Source organism: Doryrhamphus excisus, linkage group LG6, assembly GCF_037039965.1.
Source record: "Doryrhamphus excisus strain RoL-2023G ecotype Guam linkage group LG6, RoL_Dexc_Guam_v1.1, whole genome shotgun sequence".
Lineage (NCBI taxonomy): Eukaryota > Metazoa > Chordata > Actinopteri > Syngnathiformes > Syngnathidae > Doryrhamphus > Doryrhamphus excisus.
In genome coordinates, this window is record NC_136362.1 from 14,724,417 (window position 1) to 14,745,539 (window position 21,123).

The following is a 21,123-nucleotide window of genomic DNA, read 5'->3' on the forward strand; positions in this document are numbered from 1 at the left end:
AAGTTCATAGCAGTGATTTTTGCATGACGATGATGCATAATAAAAGAGGTAATGCCACAAATCTTGCTGTCTGTTTCATTTCCAAGGTTATTATACTTTTATTATACTGGATTTGCACATTTATAATGTGCAATTTCATTGTTTTGATATTTACAGAATCAACATGACCCATTCTTAACAAGTATGTAATTAAATCACAAGACTGTGTACTAAATTGATGAAAACAATAAATAGTTTTGTTTTTTTTCCTGTATGAAGCCTCACTTTTTGTACTGGATCACTACTACCCCTTGATCTTTCAAATGTGAGCAACACAGCTTTAACTGTAGCTGGATTTACTGTATGTCCAGGATGTTAAAAAAATAAGGACACGTGTTAATCCACTGATTCTCAAACGGAAGTATGAATACCACTAGTGGTACATATAGGAAGAATACTAGCTGGGACTAGCAGAATTTTTTTTTGCATTTTTTATAAAAGCAAAATCACATCACATCAACAATACATCATTGCTGTTAAAAAATCAGCGTTGATTAAAGATTTTTTGATTTAAAGAAGCTCTTGAGGACGTTGTGAAAAAGCTGCTGGCTGTTACAAATGATCAACGCACCCGGATACAATTGGTCGGTTTTGTGACAGATGTTATATAAGCAGCCAATCAGATGAAACCTCGATTACATCCTCGCCAATCAGTTGCCGTTTCTTCACTCAGCGAAAACACTGAATGGGCGTTTAGAGGGTGGGGTGACTCAGCCGGAAAAGAGGTTTTTCTTTTTTTTCTATCTACACGTCGTTACCTGGAGTTCACTGGTGAGTGCAAGCTCTTTCGCTTAGTATTTTTTTTCATCCAAAAGAGAAACGTGATGAGGACATGGACACATTGCGGCGTATTTCCGTGTGTGTTAGCTGCTTTAGCCTTGATAGTTATTAGCTTGTGTTAATTCGTGCATACGTCTGCTGTCATATTTCTATCAAAGTGTGTAGTGGAGCAAAAAAGAACCTGTTATCGTTAAGCTAGCTGTTGGTTACCTTAGCATTACGCATCTTTAGCACTGGGTGTGGTGTGTAGTCTGGAGAAACGCTCATGGATTTGCTTTGTTTGGTTGTAGTTCAGCAGCGAAGTAAGTTAGCTCTCGTGCTATTGCTACAGCTGCCTTAAAAACTACAGGAAGTGCAACTCACTATCGTGTTTCGGGGCAATCTATTTTTGAGCAGTATGGGGGGCAGGTGACTAATAACATTTTCCATTTACGTGTTTTGTGAATTAAAGTGAAAACATGTCAGCTATATATTAAATGCAATTTAATATATTAGCATTAATAATGGGCTAATTAACAATAATTAGTCAGTAAACGCCCTCTGATTGCTCTTATTTTCGTGACGCCTGAACACTGTGGACGTGCACTCTCACTGTCCATACCAGAAACGCAATAGGTTCCTGTTTTGTGGATTAAAGTGAAAGCATGATATCAATATATGTTAACATTAATCATAGACTAATTAATTAATATCAGTGAACTCCCTCTGACTGCTCTTATTTTGGCGAGGCCCTCTGTGATTGTGCACACCGACTGTCACTATGCTATTATTTATATACATATATATATAATTAATAAATTTACTAATAATAATGACATGTAAAAAATCCATCCACCGTGACCCGCGATATACATGAATACATACAAATACAATAAGCCATATAACACAAAACATAATCTACAGTGATATTTTAATGTAAACAACCATAGACCACCGAGTACAATAATGACATAATCTAGAGTATTCACCCAAACATATCTGCTAGCAAATTATTTTATCCATATTTTTAATTGGCAAAAAAACATACAATTATTTAGGGTACCAACAAAATAGACCTTATAAATTATTAACTCTCACCATGGATATGATGATTCATATAACCCTGCTATTCCACGGGTCACTCGCATATGTGGCACCATAGCTGGCTACTGTATCTAGCGCCACAAACCAAATACTGCAGCTGTTGTAGCAAGATTATGCCATTTTTTATATCCACTTCTTTTGCTTAATGAGTTAATGCTACTTATATAAACCTGTCTCTTATTCCACCTTGATTTTATTTGACAGGACACAGGAGGAGGACAAAGTGCAGCAAAGTGGAGATGGAACCGCAACTGACCAGGTACTATATATATATAAAATGGATACAAATGAAAAAATATGTTTTTGCATGAGAGCCGGAGCTCCTGCTGGTGCCCCTATTTGTAGTACAGTCATCCCTTGCCATGAATATTTAAGCAATTGTTTTTGCCTAAATTAAGCATTTTCAAGCATAAAAATGTCATAATTTACTAAAAGTGAGCAATTAAGATTGTGAATGGAGTACTCTACATTGGTCACAAGGTGTCAATTGTTAAGTGAGACAAGGACGACACTTGATCGCAGGAACAACAGCCTTTTCTTGCAGATTTAAATGATCTCACAGCTGGCACAATAATAAAAACGCTGATCCCCTCTGCTGATCAGCTCAAATGTGCCTCAAAAAAGCTCTGAAAAGCTTTAGATTGGTGCGGAATTTGGGGCCAAACACTTGGCACTTTTAATGCAGGAGGAATTTTTGTTCTCTGTGGGTCTGTGTTAGACTCAGGATGATGTGACGTGTGAGCGTTTGCGCTTCAGAAGGCACCCAGCAAAGGTGGATAAACCTTCTTTTCATTCAGGTTTTCGGTTAATAATGTGAGAAGACTAGAAATAAGTTCATTGTGAAGTACAAAAGGTGAGTTGTGGGTACCAGCGGTATTGGTATTGGCAGCATAAAATCCTGATCGGAAAATCCCTAATAATAATAATAATAATGATAATAATTGTAATAATAATGCGGGCTGCTGTTGTGGCTGTAATTCTTATACAACTCTGAATCCCTAACGTCACTTCCTGTCCACACATCCGGAACACGTTTACTGTGACATGCATGTCTAGAGAGCTCTAATAACAGCAAAAAAACACATTTAGAAGATTGTAAAGTAGTTTTCTATGGCATAACTATGTCATTATTCCATTCATAAAGAAGAAATCCAACTTTGCAGAAATTCGCTTATCACTGTCGGGTGTGGAACCAATTCACTGTGATGAACGAGGGATTACTGTACCTGCTTTCACCATTGAAAATGTGTCAACAGTGATTAGAGCAGTGGAGAATAGGTAATATACTTTGGAAAAAGGAAAATAATGCTGACTGAGCTAGAGTCTCCATGAATGGATGGCATGATGGTGATCGGAATTCTGTTTTTTGCAACTTTAGAGGTGTGCCCAGAAATGACATTTGTGGTACGCCCTATTGGTTGTGCTCCAAATGCTTTGGAAGGCATGTGAGCATGTACTGCAGACATTATCTAGGTTTTATAATTACTAGACAAATGCTCAATGATGTATGGACAATTAAACCAATATATGCAGCTTAGTGATTTTTCTTAATTTTATTTATTTTCTTGTATTGGCTTTTTTGTATTCCTGTATGTTGTCTGTTGTGAGAACAGAACTCATTCGTATCCCAAGGAAAAATAACTAAAATAACTAAACATAAGAACTGCTATCGGCTCTAATTGGACTTTTGACCCAAAAAACATTCCTATATCTAATAGCATACTTCCTGACAGCAATGTAACAGTATGAACAACGCAATAGATATTTTTCAAAATAAACGCACAAGAGAAGTGGAAAATATCAATCTTTTCGCGCTGGTATCGATACGATACCACCTTTGGTATCGATACTATGGATATTTCGATCGACCTTTTCCTTCATTCTATGCTGATTTCCTCAATCAAAACAGTGCTCCATTTTGTTTATTTGAATCCACGCCTATAATTGAATCATCAAAACCCAACACATGACACCAGTGAATGGATTGTACTTTGGCGAAGTCGCAAATTAGCATTGATCTTGCAAGCTAATGCTGCGTTTTAAGCACTCAGGAGCCTAGTAATAAACGCATTTTGGATGGAGTGCCTTCGTCACATGACCCGGTCTGCACGCTACGTCATCGGGGCAGATTTGTGTGGAGAATAAGCAGCAGCAGACAAGCTAGAAGGAAAAGAATCCTTCCGAGTGGTGCGGCTCTTTTTTCTTTGAGGCCCTCTCTTCCTCCTTTCTCGCCTTTGCGTGTCTTTTCCAAGAGTGAGGAACAGGGCGTCTGTTCGAACACATCCGAGACGCAAATGCCCGGTCCCACCCAAGCCCTTTCCCCAAATGGAGAGAATAACAACGACATCGTCCCGGACAATGGCACTAACATCATTCCTTTCAGGAAGAATACAGTGCGAGGCGAGCGAGCCTTCAGGTAGATATCATCGCTTTTAGGTGGCGGAATAGGGACCGCTTGCTCCTAGTCGTGTGCGCCTGTCATGTTCGGCCTCTGCGCGGCTAGCTAGCATCCACGACCACCAGGCTACCATTATGTGATTGCATGGACGTTATAGCGTCGTCATGGCTGCGGAATGACACCGTCACGTTTAAACCACGCAGCTTGTCAAATGACAATACAACGGTCCTTATGACGAGCTTCTCATCACAACTCCCACAAACACCCAGGCGTTTATTGTTGATTTGTTTGATATCGTTAGGGTAAGGTCTGATTTCGCTGTCCTCCGGACACACGTACACGTCCACACGTCCAACCGGGCCGCGGTGATCTCCGCCCGGCTAATAAAGGATGCTAGCACCGCTCTCCTTGATACATCCGCTTTGTTGATAGGAGAGACGCTGTCCCACTTTCATTATTGATGCTTCTGCAGTCTACATGTGATGGGCTTTTTAATAGTGAAATAAGTCGTTGAAAGGCGTATTATAATGAATGCATCTTAATGGAAACTGACATTAGGCTCAATTCTAAATCATGTATTCATTGTGGATAGACAGATAGATCCATGTCTTATTGTACTGTATAGATGTTTGTAAACATAATCATTAGAACCGAAAGAAATAATAAAAATATATGTTGTGGCCGGTCAGTGTTGTGTTTACAAGCTGAGCGTAAATACCTTATGATGTACACCTTGATTGATGCAAATGGTGAACAGTATTGTATTTTGCTGAATTTGATTGCTATGAATTGTCAGAAATTGTGCAAGCAGTGTCAGCACCATATTAGATACGTCCTGCAGAAGGCTGTCTTCCCTTGTTGGTCAATGCTGTCGATAGTTTTAGCATTAGTGAAATGGAGTAGTGTTGCTGTTTTGCAGTGCTAAAGATTGAACCTAGTTTGTGTGGCTTGCTAAAGATTGAACAATGTTTCCACCCTAGTTTGTGTGTCAACCTTAGTTTTGTCCCAATGACTAGACTATAGAGGGTCAGATTAAGAGGATGCATTTTGATTACCTAGTCTTTTTACACTGATGTAAAACATGTTTTGATCAAGGAAATTGTAGTGACTATGTAATTAATTTCTTATTGGTTATTGATTTCAGGCAAGTAATAAGGTATCCCTGAATCCCCTTTGGATTTTGTGAAACTGCGAATTGCATTATGTGATGTATTCCAATATAACTTGTATGTATGTTCGGATCAAATGAAACCATTACCATGACATCACGCCGTGGGCCACATGTGTTCTAGTGATGCTGGTGCTTCATGCGGCAAATAAGGTTTAATGTGTTGGTCAATGTTTTTTTCACCCTCATCGTGGAATGTTTGTTTATAAGTCAATTGAGGGGACGTTACAACAGGCTGTTTGCAGTACGGCACCAAAAAGGCATTTGAATTTGCTCAGCCTAACCCGCCTAAGCACAGAACGAGTAATCTTGTCTCATTGGAGCATTATTTTTATTGGTTATTTGAGCTATTCTTTGATGTTATTGGATTTATCAGCATTAGTAATATATAAATCAAGATTTGCTGACGTCTTGTGTAAGCTCACACATTATATTTAAAAAAAAAAATCTCCCAAATTTGCTTAGTTTTGCCAAATTGAACAGCAATTGGGATGTTACGTTGAAGTCTTGCAGGCTTTTATTGAAGTCTTGTAGGCTCAAATGTTGTTTTTGTGTTGCAGTTGGGGGATGGCGGTCAACGTGTACTCTACCTCAATAACCCAGGAGACTATGAGCAGGCATGACATCACTGCCTGGGTCAACGACATCCTCTGCCTGAACTACACGAAAGTGGAGCAGCTCTCCTCAGGTGAGAACCCCCACAATCAAAAACTTCATCTTGCATAAACACTCACCAAGCTCAGGGGATCCTGTGGGTGGTTAAAAACCAACCTGTGCTCACCTCTCCTTGGCCAGGCTATAAATACACCTGTGGCATGCCATGGCCTCCCGGTGAGACCAAAGTAATCCAATTTGAAGTCGCCCTGCCAACATGTTAAGATGTAGGCTAACTCCTACATCTTCATTACTTTGTTTGTGTTCTCTACTTGCTTGTTTGTGACTGTGCTTGGCTGCATTCCAGTTTCTCACAATCAAAGCTAGGTGGTGTTCTCTTGTGTTGTTTTCGTGAACAATGAGGGTGCCGTAATTATTTCGTTGTCAAACCTTTTTTTTCCATGACAAAAACGAGACAGTGACAAGCTAATCATAACACTGACTAAAACGTTACGAATCGTGTGTGAATTTTCATTGACAAGACTGGATGAAAATGTTATGTAATACTTCAGTCAAAAGCTAAAACAGAGTAATGCATCGTAGCTTAGTATGCAGCACACTTCCTGCTCAACATGCCGGTGGCGGTTGACTGTGGGCAACGGGAGCATTTTGAATGGGCCATTATGGCTCATCTCAATTTTGCCAGAAAACATATTGATAATTCCAATGAGCTTTGGGTAAATACTCAGTGGTCTGACAAGACACCTCTGAATGTGTGAAGAAAAACAAAATGAAGACTTTGAAGTGGCCTAGTCAAAGTCCTGACCTGAATCCTATTGAGATGCTGTGGCATGACCTTAAAAAAGTGGTTCATGCTTAAACCCTTGTGATAAATTTTAGATTACGTCAAATAAAACAGGGGTAAAACAGTCACATAGAAAACTGACTAAAACCTGACTAGAACAAGAATCGTCATCCGAAATGGCTGCCAAAAACAACACTGCATCAAAAGCACAATTAAAAGAACAAAGTTTTATTTTGTAGGAAACACAGTCTCCAATCTGGCCCTGGAGTACTTGGGATGGAGATTTAGCGTCACTCTTGCTGATGTAACATGTGCATTTTCTTTTCCTGCAATTATATTTTCAGGAGCAGCCTATTGCCAGTTCATGGATCTTCTCTTTCCTGGCTGCATCAGTCTTAAGAAGGTCAAGTTTCAAGCTAAACTGGAGCACGAGTACATTCATAATTTCAAAGTGTTGCAAGCGGCCTTCAAAAGAATCAAAGTGGACAAGGTGTGTTTGAAAATTCTTACTTTCAAACACTTCAGTATAATTGAAATAATTATAATTTGAATTGTCCTTCTCAGATCATCCCTGTGGAGAAACTGGTAAAAGGCCGATTTCAAGACAATCTGGATTTCATCCAGTGGTTCAAGAAATTTTTTGATGCCAATTACGACGGCAAAGAGTACGACCCGGTGGAAGCTAGACAGGGTCAAGATGCTATCCCCCCTCCTGACCCCGGCGAGCAGATCTTCAATTTGCCCAAAAAGTCCCACCATGCCGCCAGCTCCCCCACCGCAGGCAAGCTCCACTATAGTAAATGTGCTTCATATCGCAATACGTGAAACTTAAAAAAAACAAACAATCTTTTCCTACTTACAGGAGCATCAAGGTCGAGCTCGACAACCCCAAAGTGTGCGACACCAACTTCCAGACCATCCTCAGCCAAAAAACTCCTTGCGGCATCCACTCCTGCAAAAGGAGAGAAAGAATTGGAGGTGCAGGTCACGCAACTTACTGACCAGGTAAGCCTCACATCTTCATATCTCAACTACCATCATGTACATGTGTGTTACTCGGCTAGCTACGGCTCTACTTTCCATGGACATCTTTCCATTAGTTTAGTGGTTCTCAATTATTTGATATGAGATACTAATGACAACCTGTAATATTAATTTACCTGTACAAAGCACTGTATGATTTGCTGGCACCAACATTGTTTTGTTGATAATAAGTCAGGAAAACTTCAGCATGGTACTGCTTTTATCTGATTATGTTATCAATATATATTTATATTTTTGATAGGTGAACACATTAAAAGTGGCACTGGAAGGAGTGGAGAAGGAGCGGGACTACTACTTCAGCAAACTGCGAGAGGTGGAGCTTCTGTGTCAGGAGCAGGGTGAGGAAAATGCCCATTTTGTGGAACGGCTAATGGAAGTGCTCTACGCTTCAGACGATCAGGTCAGTCCAAGTGTTTCATTGTAAAATTCTTTCTTGTCAATGCCCGGAAGCATTCTACTAAAATTTCTTTTTGAAGGAGAGAGCTGAGGACCTGGCTGAAGGAGATGGACCAGATTTGGACCAGGAAGGCCAAGAGGAGGGGCCAGATGATCAGCAGCAGGAGGAGGAACAGGACGAATACTGATTTCCCTCGTCATCGGTTACACTTTTATTTAATAATATGTGAGAACTCTTCAAAGGATTTTTCTCCCATGGTTGAATTTTTCGTTCTCTCAGAGACTAAGCACATAGAAACGAGCTGCCGAAAAAGAATCACCTTTTCTTTTTGTACTCTTTTGTATCCCTCCACTCACCAGTCAATGTTTTTGTGACTTTTTTTCTGGTCACAACCTCCGACAGCATACAAACTCAGACCATCACAAAGACTGTCAGTGCAAACCTTCTGCTAGATGTGACGACATGCTGAAGTTCTAGAACGGTGCAAGTGTTAGCGTCCCCACTTCCGTCCCTTTTTCATATTATTTTTGTTGTTGTTTTTATACTGCATATCCCTCATGTTAATCACAAGACCGCAATAAGAAAAGGCCCTGAGTGGGCTCGCCGTAGCTCTCATCGAACCTCCTTTTCTACGTGTTGCACTGACATTTTGAGTGTATTGGACAATCTGTCCATAGACCCTCACCATATTTATTATCATTATTGAGCCTTGGGAATAGATTCTCCATTGCGTCCTTATGAAGACAATGCAGACATTTAATTGTGAATCAATTGTAGTACAATGACATTGTATCGCTTAATTGCTCACAACTAGTAAGTGTTTGAGGATACGTCACATCAACCACAACGGTTTCATTATGAATATGCCATGACCATTAAGAAGGATGATGCAATCTTTACTTTTCGGAAGTCTTAGCAATGCAACATTTTAAGTTCAGCAGGAGCTTGTGTTCTGTTTTGATTTTTAGTGGTTAGTTTCTGGTGTTAACGAGTCGGTTCACTGAGCATTTCGTCATGCTATATTCCACTAAGTACTTAGTATAGCCTTTCTTAATATTGCATTTTACTAATAAGACAACAGGGCAGTGCATCGTCATGCTTGTAGTCATATATTGTGCAAATGAAAAGGAATGTACAACATGTGCTGTCAATAATTAATGAATGGTAAATATTCTTTTTTATTGTTATTTTCAACTCGTTATCCATTCCCCATGTTGCATGTTTGCATTTTATTTGTGAATAACTTGACCTTTTTACATATTTAATAAGAAAAACAAGTATGTCACGTGAGCTTTTTGTATGTTTTAACCTGCTATTTGAAAGTTGTTGAGATTCGGATGGATTTGCTGTAATAAATGATGTTTGAGTCCAATGTTGTCATGTCACATATAAATTTAAAACACAGCACCACATAATGCAGACAATAGAAATAACAAAGGTGCATTTTTAACGTGAATACTAACACACTAACGCGGAGTATTTATTATTTTGTAAACATTCTTGTAGTGTTTCAACGTAGCTAGTACTGTACTGCACGGGCGGGTAGTCAGTCCAAGCGTGTGAATAAATCAAGCGCATGTCATTAGCAACTTCTGCGAAGTATTTCCACCATTTAGCATGGGTCCCAAACATCAGGCAATACTGTGAAACGTCGGCTTGATTCCATGCACTTCAGTTTATATTATGCCGTGTGAAAATGCAGCCACAGTAGGCTCCCGTCTTGGCCAAAACGTTACATCCCCAGCATGTCTTCCCGAAAGGTAAGAAAACTGCTCGCTAGTGTTTCTAGATAGCTAGCTTTTCCTCATAATGCTAACATGGCAAGTTAGCTTCTCTGCTTCTACATAGTTCAGTTAAAGTTTAGACTTTTAACAAAGACACATGCAATGTCCCTTCTTTGTGTATGTTTTTCTGCAGCGCAAAAAGTACTCCAAAGATTTAAAATGCGTCTTATTTCCGGATAATATTGAAAGTGGTGCCAGAGCAGTCAGAAAACCATCGGCACTTTCGTCATCATCCTCCGCCAGGAGCTGGGAAAGATGTGGAGACAGTTTTTTGGACTCTCCACTTACAAACGTGAAAAACACACCATAAAATGCTTATTACCGTTTTTAGTTATGCAAGTGTTCATTATTCTGCTTTTGATACCTGTAGGATGAGACGACATCTGGAAGAAAACTGTCTGCAGTGCGAAAGTTAGCACATCCGCCACTTTTAGGTAAATAGCACCTTTGACATAGACGCCTCATCGACCGCTGAGCCATACGCCAACGTCGCCGCCATATTGGATGTGTCAAGGCTGCCCTTAAATGAATTCGTGTAAATTTACTTACTTTCATAAAGCGCATTTCTACATGAAATTTAAGTTAATAGACACGTTTATGTATACGTTTATACATTCACATCAGTGCCAATACACTTGGGAAATAGTTAGGCACCAAAAACAATGTATTTGATCCTCTCAAATATTTAGTGCCTGTTTACCAAGTATATTAGTGCATGTGTGAACTATAAACGAGATGCATTGACTAAAATTTCTTTGTAGGAAGGCAATTTATGAAAGTGAGTACATTTACTTGTACACATTCAATGTGGCGGCGATGTTTAAGCTTGGCAGCAGTGGACAAACCCACTTGATGGGCGTCTATCTATGTCTATGTATGAATAACACCCCTTCCAAAATTCAAGCTCCAATTCAGCAGCACTATAAAAGAAGCATATGGTAATATTTATGTGGTTTACTATAGTGTAGGACTGGACTGCCATCATCAGGATGGCATATATACCAGTCGTTAAATGAGTAGCTCAATCATTATGATCTTTGTAAAACCAGATTTGTAGATACAGCTCTCTAATCCTTCCAACGTGCCTGTATCCCATTATTAAGTCTTTCTTTCGTCTACCGCAGAGCACTGTAATGAGGATCCGGTACACATTGCATGGAGCTCCAGCGAGAGTGAACAATCTGACAATGACGACCCCCGGCAGCAGCATGACAAGCCTCCGAGTGCAAGCAGACCCTCGACTCCTTTTCAGTCGTACACCCAAGCACTGCACATGCTCAGCACTGATGAAGGTAAACTGAGTTGGTGAAATATTTCTGTTCAGCCTCTTGGAGGGTATTACACAATGTACCACCTCAAAAATATTTGCCGGAACCACCGTTTTTTTTGTACTTGTACTCTGAGTTAATTGGCTTGAGACGTATGAGGTGAATTAAATATTGATTCAAATTAAAATTCAGTGAAATAAAATAAAATCTGAGCTTTTTGTTTAACAGTGGTAAATGTATGTTTTACATTTTACCTGTATTATCACATATTTGTAAATTATTACTGACTCTGGAAGAATTAGTGTTTTCTGTGGAGAAAAAATGCCCTATTTTTAAGCAGAATGCAGAATCATAAATTTACGGGGATCCGCTATGATGTTATACTTTTTTCAAACTAAACAAAACAACAATAAACTCTGACATGAGCAGCACCAAATGGAACCCACAGACCAACACCACTCACGCCACAGTTTTTTTTTTATCTAAACTTAAGCTCACAATCAAAAAGGGACCACTGAATATGTGTTTTTGTTTTCTTAAATTATTATTACCATTTCAAAAAACTACCATCTGCGCTGTAGATGACCCGCCTGTCATAGAGACAGAGAGCGACCAAGATGGGGAGGACTTTGAAAAAGACAGTGGGCAACAAATTTCTGACTGCGAGTCGACATCATTCGCAGAAGAAGCTGAAAGCCATCGGATGAAACCTACAGACGTACGTATACAGCATCCATTTGTACATGCGATAATGCATGTAATATGTCACTGCTATGCTGATCCAGTAGATGGGGCTATCTACCTTCTTAAGTGCTGACTTACTGCACTGTTATAGTGACACAATCATTCAGTACCATCATAAGGTAAGTCAATTTCTTACAAAAAAAACAAAAAAATTGAAGAGATGCACACTGCACTCTTTAGGTCTCTTTGTAAAAGTTTGGCCCTTTTAAATTTCAAATAAGGTAATTAAAATACAATTAAATAAGTATGATTCACAAAACCAGTAAAGTAAACCAGTCCATCCATCCATCCATTTTCCATACCGTTTATCCTCACTAGGGTCGCAGGTATGCTGGAGGCTATCTCAGCTGTCTTCGGGCAAGCGGCGGGGTACACCCTAGACTGGTGGCCAGCCAATCACAGAGCACATATAGACAAACAACCATTCACACTCACATTCATACCTATGGACAATTTGGAGTCGCCAATTAACCTAGCATGTTTTTGGAATGTGGGAGGAAACCGGAGTACCCGGAGAAAACCCACGCATGCACAGGGAGAACATGCAAACTCCACACAGAGATGGCCGAGGGTGGAATTGAACCCTGGTCTCCTAGCTGTGAGGTCTAGATGCCAAATGTGTAAATGTGCAAATATACCAGTGTACAGTGACAGTTATGATGTCGTCACATCCAACAGCACTAAATTCATCACATAGCAACTTAACACCCAAAAGGTGCACCTGATACAAACGTGTATCAGGCACACCCTGGACTGGTGGCCAGCCAATCACAGGGCACATATAGACAAACAACCATTCACACTCACATTCATACCTATGGACAATTTGGAGTCGTTAATTAACCTAGCATGTTTTTTTTTGGAATGTGGGAGGAAACCGGAGTACCCGGAGAAAACCCATGGGGAGAACATGCAATCTCCACACAAAGATGGCCGAGGGTAGAATTGAACCCTGGTCTCCTAGCTGTGAGGTCTGCACGCTAACCACTAGACGTTAGTTGCATGAGTGTGCACATAAAAATAAGATGGAGCCCATGCCTAAAGCCAATCTGAAAATCAGCGGGGAGCCCTAAAAGGAGATGTGCACAAGAGCTGCCCCTGTAATGTGACAGATCAGGACTGCTTTATCCAGAAATAGTATGCAAACACAGCAGTACATGAAAAGTCGAACACACACACAGTGGTACAACAAAACTTACTTCTCAAACTATTTCGAAGGGATTGATTAATTACACAGGTCTTTTCCTTTTTTCTGTGCCTTGGTTGTGCATTTTCTTCTCCTGCATGAAATGCTAATGAGGAAAAGTGTGATGATAACCATAGATCCAGAAAAGGAACTTTGTGGCTCCTAATGTTAGCATTTTAATTTTAAAAATATTTTTTATAGCTTATGGGCCATTTTGTCTGTTTTTACACCAAAACTGCTATTTTAACAGAGGTATTTTCACTCTGATAGATCTACTGTATATGTCAATGGAGTTGGGCCTCTAAGCCCTGGAGGCCTGGATTGTTTTCAGGTGCAGTGTTTGTAAAAGGATGGGCAAGCATGGGGAGAATGTCAAGGAGTGCCGTGGTGCACAAACTCATGGCCACAAACGGCATTTTGCAGCCGTGGGTAATTGATCAGACAAAATGGGACAAATCAGTGAGGTGGTGTGGGTGCTGTCAACCTTTTTGAGCCCACAAACCTCTGGCGCATTTCGTGAGGGGGGCACAGAGAGCAATGTGCTATTTATTTATTATGTATTGTTTAAAAAACAAAGAGAAGCACAAATCAATTTAGAAACAAAAAATAATACAGGGGGAATGATTTTAAAACAGGCGTCTTTGGAAGCACAAATAAAAGGAAATACAGCTGGAATAGGTGCAGAAATCTGCAAAATTGAAAAGGTTTTCAGTGCTGGTTATTGTGTGTAGCTGCTCAATCTGTGGAAAGAAACTCTAGTGTTAAAAACTGCATGCTTAGTTCATGCATGAAAAGGTATGAAACAGTTAAAGAATGCCTGTTTGTCCTGTATTATATTTTGTCGTAGTTTTCTTAAAAGTAACGTTAAAATATCAACCCATTATCTGTGTAACATTAAAAAGGACTACAGCATTATTAAAACTAATTGTCAATATCAAAGGCAACTGGACAATGTTAGGACCGAAGTAAAGTGTTTTGTGAGGAAGTTCTTGGAGGCTGTATGTCAAAAGGAAACGCGTCAACAGATTAGCATCCCTGCCGCAGACCCCCTGCTACTTCCTCTTGTCACACTTTATTTTGCTGCTATCAGCTCTCTGTGGGTCATATGAAATTAAAGATGGTCTATCTGAAGGCATGTGGTCCCAGATGTGCTAGAGAGAAGAATTTCTTAAAATAAATTACAAAGTCATGTTAAACTGGAGTATAGGAAGTGCAATGAAAAGCTATTTAGATTGTGGATTTGAATGTGGGGAGAGAGTCATGCTTAGATGATCTGGTATGGAATGGATTATTTGCAAATATTTACATTTCTTATACTGCATGCTTTTCATTGCAATTCTGACTTGGTTCCAATTCATGTGTTCCAAAAGGACAGAATAATGCAGCTGCTTAGTTCATATAGTTCCAGCTCTTACTGGAAAGCCTGCTTGGACACTGCCAATCGTAATTTAAACTGGATCTAACGGGATGCAGACGGACAGGTCCTGATCCAAAGTTTCTTATTCCAGATAAATGCGTGGCTGACTCACTAGATTAAAGCCTGCCAAAATGCTGTGTTATTGTACTTGCACTGAAAGTGGATAGGAGGAGCTGTGAGGGCGGTGTTGCATTTCAAGGACCGCTTCCCAGATGAGGCTTGCTGGCTCGGTCCAAGCTCCTAAAACGGGCCACTCTTAAGATTCACCAGCCCTTGCCCACACGAGGGCATAGCTGGACTTGGGCCACGACGTCAGAGCAAAGACTATAAACATCTTTTTACTACTGTTTGTTCAGGAAGAGCTCCACGGTGTACTCTGAATGCTTTCAGCGCTGGGTTAACAAACATTTTTGATCAAGGGCCAGGGACATAGTGTTCCTCTCTCTCTCTCTCTCTCTCTCTCTCTTACCCTCTCTCTCTTTGTGGTTGGCTTCAGTGTGACGTCACCTGGCACTGGGCCTAGCAGGGTCAAGTTGACTCAATAAGTGAGCATGTTGGCTGAGAGAGCTTGGTATGCTGGTCTTGTCTACACATGACAGGAACTCGGGTTTCATGTGGATTTTTCCATGAGATCTGATTGCATCAGTTGCAGTCAATCGTGACACAGCAAAACAAAAAAAAAAGAAAGAAAAAAAGGCTTGGGAATTATTCACCTCACCATGACCTGACCAATGCATATTTTGCATGATTCAATTAAAAATATAATGACTGGTCACTATTGTATTTATGACTGGGGGTTTTGAAAATGTTAAAACATTTGAAACAAGTCCATTATTAATAATTGGGGAAATGAATGCACAATTGCTAATAAAGGGAAATAGTGTTCAAAGTAATTGAGTGGCAGAAAAAAAAATGTTTACTAGATAAAAACTTTACCTTAAAACCAACATTAACGTTGTTTTTTTTATTATTATTATATTTTTGACACACAGTTAATGTGTGCACATCCTGTTTGACCAACACAGTAGTTTGAGGAAGCAGCAGTGACTGTGGAGCCACAAGTGGGAACAAATATTGAGCAGAAATGGAAAAGAAAAGAAAGAAAAAGGTATTTTGATTGGTAAATGTCGTTTTAAAGCCCTTGCAGATGGCTCTCACAACAAGGCTAAGGTTATTTATCGTATTTCATTTCGGTGTTACTCAAGTTATCTATTGAGTATTGAGTTACTATTCACAGTAGTGAGACATCTTTTGTCCAAACAAAAAATATAGTCACAATGTATTTTTAATTATTATGCTACAGGAGCACATGTACTATAGGTAGCTAACCAAATCTTTTCCATTCTTTTTACAGGAGCCCATTTATGCAACGCACTAGTTAAGTTTGAAGGCTTACTTTATGTTTCCATTCTTACAGCAGTCAAAATGTTTTTAGAATATTCTCGTGTTAAACGATGCCAAAGTTTCAGATAATGAGGTTTGAAAGTGAGCCCTGAAAGAAGTAATGGTGGCTCTGAAAACTCTGAAAAGTTTTTTTCTAACACCAACTCTTTGTGACATCACAGTGTGCGACAGTGAGCACAAGCTGTAAGCCCTGCATCCCAGCAAAACACCCACACAGAAACACGGCTTTGTTGGAGATTTCACGGTGTTAGCAAAGAGCATTGGCTTCTTCCAGGACATATTTGTTCAGGTTTAAGGGACAGCTAAATTGCCTAATGCGTCAGGTATCAGGCAGGAGTGGTAGTAGTTCATGATTCCGAGCCAGCAAGAGAAAAATAAGGCACAGTTTTGTGAACATCGGCAAAGCTTGACTATCTGCCAAACTGCTGCTGAAGTCTGTTGTCTTTCCAACATTACTTGGCTCATGTTGTGCAGTCAGAAGCGCAAGCTGTAAGCTGTAATTTATAATTGTCCTAACTGTGTTTATTATGTGTAGGTAAGCGTTTGTGTAGCATTATAGAGTGTGCATACAAGGAGCAGGGTGCAAATTACAAGCTCACCGATGTCTGGAGTTGCGAATAGCCTTTCCCCACCACCAGTCAGTGGTCTATTTGAGTTTTTTAAACATGAATAGTCCTGCAAAAAAAAGCTCATAACCACTTTACAAGTTGCTCTCCAAAGGGTTTATTATTTATTTCTCAACTTTTATAGTGACAAAATTAGAAACTTCGGCGGTTCGGCCTTTGTTCGTAAGTATTCGGGCATGCTTGGGAGTGTGACCAATCACAGCAAAGTGGGCATGCCTGGAGGCGAGCCATGGGTGGAATTAATTGAAACAGACAGTTTTTGAAATACAGCTGGAATAGGTGCAGATTCTGGAAGATCTAGAAAGCCTGCAACACATTTATGTGACTTACTATTTGTGTTGGAATAATATTTTTCTTTAGTTATTTAGTCACATTTTTTATTAATATGCATAAAGGATTGCCGTAACTAATTAATAGAATGTTCTCATTACTTTTCACATGAATGGCGCAGCTTGAAATCTCAGGCTACGCGTCTGACGGTGACAATGAGGGTGAAACCCTGACCACTAGCAGACTGGACACCAAAAGCCCACAAGGACAAACTGGGGAGGGCAGCAAAAGGTCTGTCAGCGACTGGGTCAGGTGTGTTCACGCGATGCTGCAGACTCCTCGGAAAGCATCTGACAGACAGTCCAAGACCCCTGATGACTCGGCCAAAAAGAGCAGGAAGTTTCAAAGGTTGGATTTAAGTGTTATTCTAAAATGATGTAAGTTTTTGTTTGACAGACACAAAGCTATTCCTGAATACTACTATTTCCTTGTTGATATTTGATGCTGCTTCTGCTGCTTCAGCAATTGTTGTGCACTCACGCAGTGTAATCAAATCCTAAGGGCAGTGAAGATTCCCACTTCCAGTGTGCCAATGGCTTTCTATTTCACTAAGCCTGAGTCAGCAGTATTCTCCATGTTCATTCAAGAACATTTCATGCTATTGCTTCATGAAAGGGCACAAGTGAGTGCTAGATATTGTGCAAATGCAAAGTTTCCACAGACGAGCTTCTTCATAAGCCTGCAAAAGATCACTTGCATAGTCCAACATGTCTTCAAATCTCCAGTAGATTGCTTTTTGAGAGAACTACAGTGTTGCGTATGTAATCACCTGTGTGTTTTTGTATGTGTTGCACAGTGGAGGTCTTGCAGAGAGGCTGAATCGACTACAGTGCAGGCAAAGGTCAGCTGTGAGCTTCTGGAGGCATCGCTCCAACTCACAACAAACACAAGGTGCAATACAAACCTAACAACTGGTTGCAACTGGTTAGGGATTTTTTATTTTTCTGTGATATAGGTTAACATATTAAGAGGCCATGTTGAGGAAGCATCAGTCAGTCAATCATTTCGGCTCTGAACTCTGAACTCGCTATATGTTACAGGAAACCATCTGCCCAGTTTTGTTTTCCTTTCCGCGGTGTACCAAACTACCTTTCTGCGTTAGATGTACAGGGTACAAACAGTAGCTTATAGTTGACAGTTGATTGTGGAAAAAAAATGATGTGTGATCTTAGGTGATGTTTGGTGGTAGGGGGGATTTGGCAGGAAGATTTGTGTAATACTATGATACATGTGCGTAATGTAATTAGATCTACAAGTGTTTACAATGTGTGACATTGTGGTTTTCAGGGGCGTAGGACAGTACACAGAGCTGTTTCCAGCATTGTTTCCAGCATTTTGCTAACTTTTTATTTAGCTACACATGAGTGGCAAAATATTTGAAACATCTCCTTGTATTACCTCAATAATAAAAATACTGTTAAGTGAGTACCTTAAAATTCAGCATTATTAACTTTGTAAAGAGAGATCTTTTTTTACAATGCTCCTAGGATCTCATTAGACTGTGCAGATATACCTGATGTTACGGTCAGTGAGTTTATGTACATTATGTCTAAGAAGAGAAACACTTCCGGTCTGCTGTTTACATAGACAGAATAATACTCTGAGTCTCAAATATAGGCTCAAATATATTTTGTATGTACAGTCACCCAACTCTAAAATAAATAAATTGTGTAAAGGGTTGTAGAATGGCCAAGCCCTATTAATTTCTCATTGCTGATCATGGTTGACTGTAGCTTCCTCTTTGGCAGCTTTAAAGGATTTGTTTGACAGCACTCATTGGATTGTCCAATACTGAGTGAACAATGGGAGAGTCTATGGAATTCAGTGCAGTGAGGATCTGAAGAAGGAAAATTGTCACTTTCGACGAGTGTGAAAGTGTTTTGAAGCCATTTCTAAACAATTAAATCATTAAGGGCCTGTAATTCATATGACATTCATTCCATAATGAGTGTATGTAAACATTTGACCGCAATTGTATATATTCAAATCATGTGTTTCAAGTGTGAAAAACTTTGTTCATATGCATGCTCTTATTGAACATGAGCATGCACACGTTAACATACACAAGTGTAACCTTAGTTTCCACCTGACATAATTCTTTTCTTACAACACGCCTGAGCAATACCTTTCTGATTCTTATTCTGACGTGTTTGTCACGTGAGACTGCATGCACATATCAGAAATATAGCCCATACTCATGTTTTGACAAATGCATGTTTAAAAAGGTAATAGCTCTCTTGTGCGCTCTTTGATATTGTTTAAACATATCACATTAAAATACCCCCTGTGGCCACAACAGAGCTGCTTTGTGTATGAGCTGACATGCTGCAATTTCACAATCCAGTGTAATCAACTAGTTAGGTTTTGTATTGGATTTGACAGCTTAAAGGGGACCTATTATTCTTTTTTCACTTGTCTGGCTTATAAATGTTCTTATAATGTTGTATTTTTGTGTTAAACAATGCTAAAGTTTCAGATAATCAGGTCTGCATATTTGGAAGTGAGCCCTGAAAGACATTTTGGATAGCTCTGAACGCTTAGTTTTTTTTCCCAACACCAGCTCCCTGGGACATCACAGTAAAACAGACTTCCTTCCTTGGGTGTGCTCGGGTACAAGTTATTTGCTGTGATTGGTCACTCAGGCAGGCCTGTAGGTGGGCCGGAGTGGCTAAAAATTAAAACAGACAATTGTGGAAATCCATGGAAATCCAGCTAGAATAGATACAGATTCTGCATGATCTAGAAAGCTTTTTATGTGGGTTATTGTGTGTAGCTGCTCTATAGGAATCCACAACTCAATACAAAGGGCAGAAAATGAGCATAATAGGTCCCCTTTAATACAGCAGGCCATTTAGCTCTTTTTTAAAGTCATTGTGATGATTGGCTCTTCTCAATTGTTATTGCTCCTGGTCTTTCATTATGGCAAAAGAACACAGTCAAGTCATAATAACTGTTACCAAGACAACTTCCCCATTATCCAGAGTGAATAAAAGAAGTTAAAAGTGAACGACCTCCTTAATATGAGTCTTTTAGAGAGTTTATTACAAGCACAAAACTAAAACTAAAAGCTGAAACTAACTCGCCACTCAACAGCTGTGTTGTTGTTCTTCTGCTGTCAAGTGGATAGGCATGGTATGCTGGTGCTGAAGGTGCTGGAGGTTCAGGAGGAGTGCAGCATGCAACTGGTGCGCTGCCAGCACCACCCGCTGAATGCAATGGAGGGCCACCAACACCAGTGCACTCTCTCCGAGGAAGGCACTCTTGTGCTAGTATTGTTCTGTCGGGAGACTGCAGCCCAGCTGAGTCCTGCGCCCACAGACATCATCCACATATACCCACCATGGTGAGCCAATGCATTTACATACAGTACAGTGCAGAAGTCATGGCCGTAGCTGCCAGTCTTGTTGTATTAATGACTGTTTCCTAACATTCACTTTGGCATATGTAGTAGGACAAGGCTTCCATTCCAGTTAGTGTTTAAAATGAGGACAGGTTCTATTTTTCACATGGGAGGGCACACCAGTGACCCCTTTTCACTTACCTAAAACATTTGAGGAAACATGTCAAGAAATAGTAGTCATACATGTTTCTCCACAGTCTCCATTTTGCTGTAACGCTCGGTTTTTGTTTTTTTTGTGGCCTGTCTCCTCTAAAACTTGTCTCCTAACTGTGACCAACACCAATCAGACCCTCAGATTATCCAGAAAAAACAACATATGTAGGGCCATTATAACATAGCTAAATCAACTAATGCCTCAAGTCTTTTGCGCTGCAAATGTAGCATCAGATTTAATTGCTGACTTCACACATTATCAGCACCGGTTGCAGAAATACAGTTGACTGTGAGAGATGAAATAAGAGGAACAAATTGCACCTTTGACGCAATCCCCAAAATGTCTCCAACAGGGACAGAAAAATGCATGTTCAGTAAAACACTTTCCTGCGATACCCGGATCTTTAACCAGTTCATTTCTGGGCAGCGGTTCAAGAAGGACACTTTAGAGGCAATTACACAATACGAGCAAAATGTTGGATAAAGGGGAACTGGAAACGCTA

The 21,123-nt window shown here is 39.9% G+C and overlaps 2 protein-coding genes across 3 annotated transcripts in view; both read left to right on the forward strand.

Moving 5' to 3' along the window:
* The first annotated feature begins 689 nt into the window (after window positions 1–689).
* On the forward strand, window positions 690–9,680 carry mapre2 (microtubule-associated protein, RP/EB family, member 2). 2 transcript variants are annotated; one of them, XM_058067372.2, is made up of 8 exons: window positions 690–810; window positions 2,107–2,161; window positions 6,029–6,156; window positions 7,212–7,357; window positions 7,432–7,648; window positions 7,730–7,872; window positions 8,153–8,311; window positions 8,388–9,680. In XM_058067372.2, the coding sequence occupies exons 2-8, from the start codon at window positions 2,142–2,144 to the stop codon at window positions 8,493–8,495; spliced, it is 921 nt and encodes a 306-aa protein (XP_057923355.2). In that variant the 5' UTR covers window positions 690–810; window positions 2,107–2,141; the 3' UTR covers window positions 8,496–9,680. The 2 variants fall into 2 exon arrangements, with proteins under 2 accessions (XP_057923355.2, XP_057923356.2); XM_058067373.2 differs by lacking the exons at window positions 690–810; window positions 2,107–2,161 and adding an exon at window positions 4,012–4,318.
* A 176-nt stretch (window positions 9,681–9,856) lies between these two features.
* Window positions 9,857–21,123, forward strand: part of spidr (scaffold protein involved in DNA repair) — a 44,859-nt gene continuing 33,592 nt past the window's right edge. Inside the window, exons 1-8 of the mRNA XM_058067371.2 lie at window positions 9,857–10,068; window positions 10,226–10,384; window positions 10,463–10,526; window positions 11,217–11,384; window positions 11,942–12,078; window positions 17,189–17,415; window positions 17,864–17,958; window positions 20,188–20,410. Of these exons, the coding sequence (XP_057923354.2) occupies window positions 10,054–10,068; window positions 10,226–10,384; window positions 10,463–10,526; window positions 11,217–11,384; window positions 11,942–12,078; window positions 17,189–17,415; window positions 17,864–17,958; window positions 20,188–20,410 (1,088 nt within the window). The 5' untranslated portion in view covers window positions 9,857–10,053. The remainder of the gene's footprint in view (window positions 10,069–10,225; window positions 10,385–10,462; window positions 10,527–11,216; window positions 11,385–11,941; window positions 12,079–17,188; window positions 17,416–17,863; window positions 17,959–20,187; window positions 20,411–21,123) is intronic.

Excerpts from the sequence above, each read along its gene's own strand:
- mapre2 (XM_058067373.2), top strand. The coding sequence starts at position 4,197 with ATGCCCGGTCCCACCCAAGCCCTTTCCCCAAATGGAGAGAATAACAAC. Across the intron at positions 4,319-6,028 it reads CGAGGCGAGCGAGCCTTCAG|TTGGGGGATGGCGGTCAACG; the intron begins GTAGATATCATC and ends TTTGTGTTGCAG. Across the intron at positions 8,312-8,387 it reads TCTACGCTTCAGACGATCAG|GAGAGAGCTGAGGACCTGGC; the intron begins GTCAGTCCAAGT and ends TTCTTTTTGAAG.